The sequence below is a fragment of the Capsicum annuum genome, unplaced genomic scaffold (genome assembly GCF_002878395.1).
Source record: "Capsicum annuum cultivar UCD-10X-F1 unplaced genomic scaffold, UCD10Xv1.1 ctg55828, whole genome shotgun sequence".
Taxonomy (NCBI): Eukaryota; Viridiplantae; Streptophyta; class Magnoliopsida; order Solanales; family Solanaceae; genus Capsicum; species Capsicum annuum.
The window spans coordinates 3,587-5,850 of record NW_025864170.1 but is presented as its reverse complement, the minus strand read 5'-3'; the positions used below and the strand labels follow the sequence as shown (position 1 = coordinate 5,850).

General features: G+C 37.0%; 1 protein-coding gene across 1 annotated transcript; it reads left to right on the top strand.

Moving 5' to 3' along the window:
* The first annotated feature begins 714 nt into the window (after positions 1-714).
* On the top strand, positions 715-1,182 carry LOC124893211. The gene has a single exon (XM_047404296.1). It carries the CDS (start codon positions 715-717, stop codon positions 1,180-1,182), a length of 468 nt encoding a protein of 155 aa, XP_047260252.1.
* Positions 1,183-2,264: the final 1,082 nt, after the last annotated feature.

The following is a 2,264-nucleotide window of genomic DNA, read 5'->3' as shown; positions in this document are numbered from 1 at the left end:
TCTCTTTCCAAACTTACCAGTGATCGTTTTTCTACTAGGAAAAATTACTACAAGAAACCTTCTCCCCCAGACGTTCAGTTTGAAGAAAATCCCTACCTTTCGACCTCCAACCATGATGGTCGAGGAATAATAGAATGGAATGTTGACGGTTTGGCTGAACATCAAATCTACAACAAACTCCATGAAATGGGTGTTGCTACTACTGCTTACAAAATCAGAGGAGCCACGGATAAAGAGGTTGCTACTATGATCGTGTCAGGTTTCACTGGTATGATAAAACATTGGTGGGATAACTACTTCACCGATGATGTCAAAAGCTTAATCTATGGAGCCACACCTGTAGAAACTGTTGTTAAGACTGAAAATGGACAAGAAATTCTTGAGCAAGTAGCAAAAGAAGACGCTTATGCCACTCTCCTATACCATATAGCTAGACACTTCATAGGAGAACCAAAATTATTTCAAGATAGGAGCCTAGAGATCCTCAATAATCTCACCTGCAAAGACTTAGCACACTTTTGATGGTACAGAGATACCAAGGTCATGATCCGACCTGACTGTAACAACGACTTCTGGAAGGAGCGATTCATTAGTGGTCTCTCTTCTCTCTTCACCGAAAAAGTCAGAACCAAAATTAAAGATTGATTCGAAGGAAAGATTCCTTATGATATCCTAACCTATGGTGACTTAATCAGCTTCATCACTACTGTAGGGATGGATCTCTGCACTGACCTCAAGCTTAAGAAACAGCTTAAGAAGGATAGTACTTCTAAATATGGACTAGGAACCTTCTGCCAAGACTACGGATTTACCATTCCTAGCAAAAGGTATAGGAAGAAATCCTCCAACCCTCGCAAGAAGGCTACCTCTAGCAAGAAACCCTTCATACGAGAATCTTACAAGCCTAGTAGGAAGGTCAAACGCAAAACCTCTAAGGCTAAAGATACCTATTGGACTTGTGGCAAGGCAGGCCACAGGGCAAAAGATTGCAAGTCTAACAAGAAAAAGAAAATAAACCAATTAGATCTCTCTCAAGAGGCTAGGGCTAGTTTATTTTCTATAATGGAGGATTCGCCTGAATCTTCTGGGTCTTCAGAATCCTATAATTCATCCAGCGATGACTGCAATGATGAAGAATTCATCAATGCCACTTACGAGACAGATCAATCCCAATCCGACTAAGAATGTGCCTGTGACGGTGCTTTCTGCGCTTGCACCAAAAACACCATTAATGTCATTTCAGGAAATCCTAAAGAAATCCTATTTGACATTATAGAACATATCCAGGATGATGAGGCTAGAAACAAGTATCTTCTAGAACTCAAACGATTAATGCTTTCTCACGAAGAAAAGCCTCCCAAACCCGTTTTCTGGTATCAAAGCCATGTTGGCAGATTGTGTACTCAGCATGAGCAGCTAAGTACATAATCTGTCTATAGCATGGGAAAATTAAACTATTTTCGTATAAGAAGCATTTACCTTTACTCATCTATGATTATACTTTTGATAAATTAACTTAATATATCATGTCTTATAACGAGGTTTACTTTTTAGTATGGGGTATTCATCTTCTCTAAAGTGTTTGAAGGAACTGATTAATCTCCGGTCTTAGACGTTGGTCAGCCTGAAAAGTGTGGTCTTAGCTAAGGTAAGCGTTCGACCCTTATTGGTAGTCCCGTCACTAAGATAACACTTAAGATAAGTCTGTTATAAAGCCATTAAGACTATTGTAGATCCCATAAGCCTTTGATGTATTGCTTTAATTTATTACAGGTTGAATCATAGTGGTTTAACCGTTTTATGCTTTCTTAGGTGAAAATTGTTTGCTTTCCCAGTCAGTCTCTAGACAGTATTTTCAAATATGAATCCCAACATTCATACAAAAAATACTATCAACTTATCTTCTAAAGACACTCCGATTGCTACTATCGAAAATAATCTTCAGAACTGGAGTATTCCAGAAGAGTCTTTCAACATGATTTACCAAATCAGATAATTTACCCACTCTAGAAAATTCTCTCTTGCCCATTCTCTTGTAATCTATTTTATAATGTTTTCATTGAAGTTCTAATAAATTTGTAAGTTTTTTAAGCCTTCTTTTCACTTTTACATATTGATTCATTTATAAGTTTGAATATTGTTTTCACGATCCATTTTCTGGTATCAAAGCCAGAAAATGGATCGTGAAAATAATATTCAAACTTATAAATGAATCAATATGTAAAAGTAAAAAGAAGGCTTCAACAACTTACAAATTTATTAGA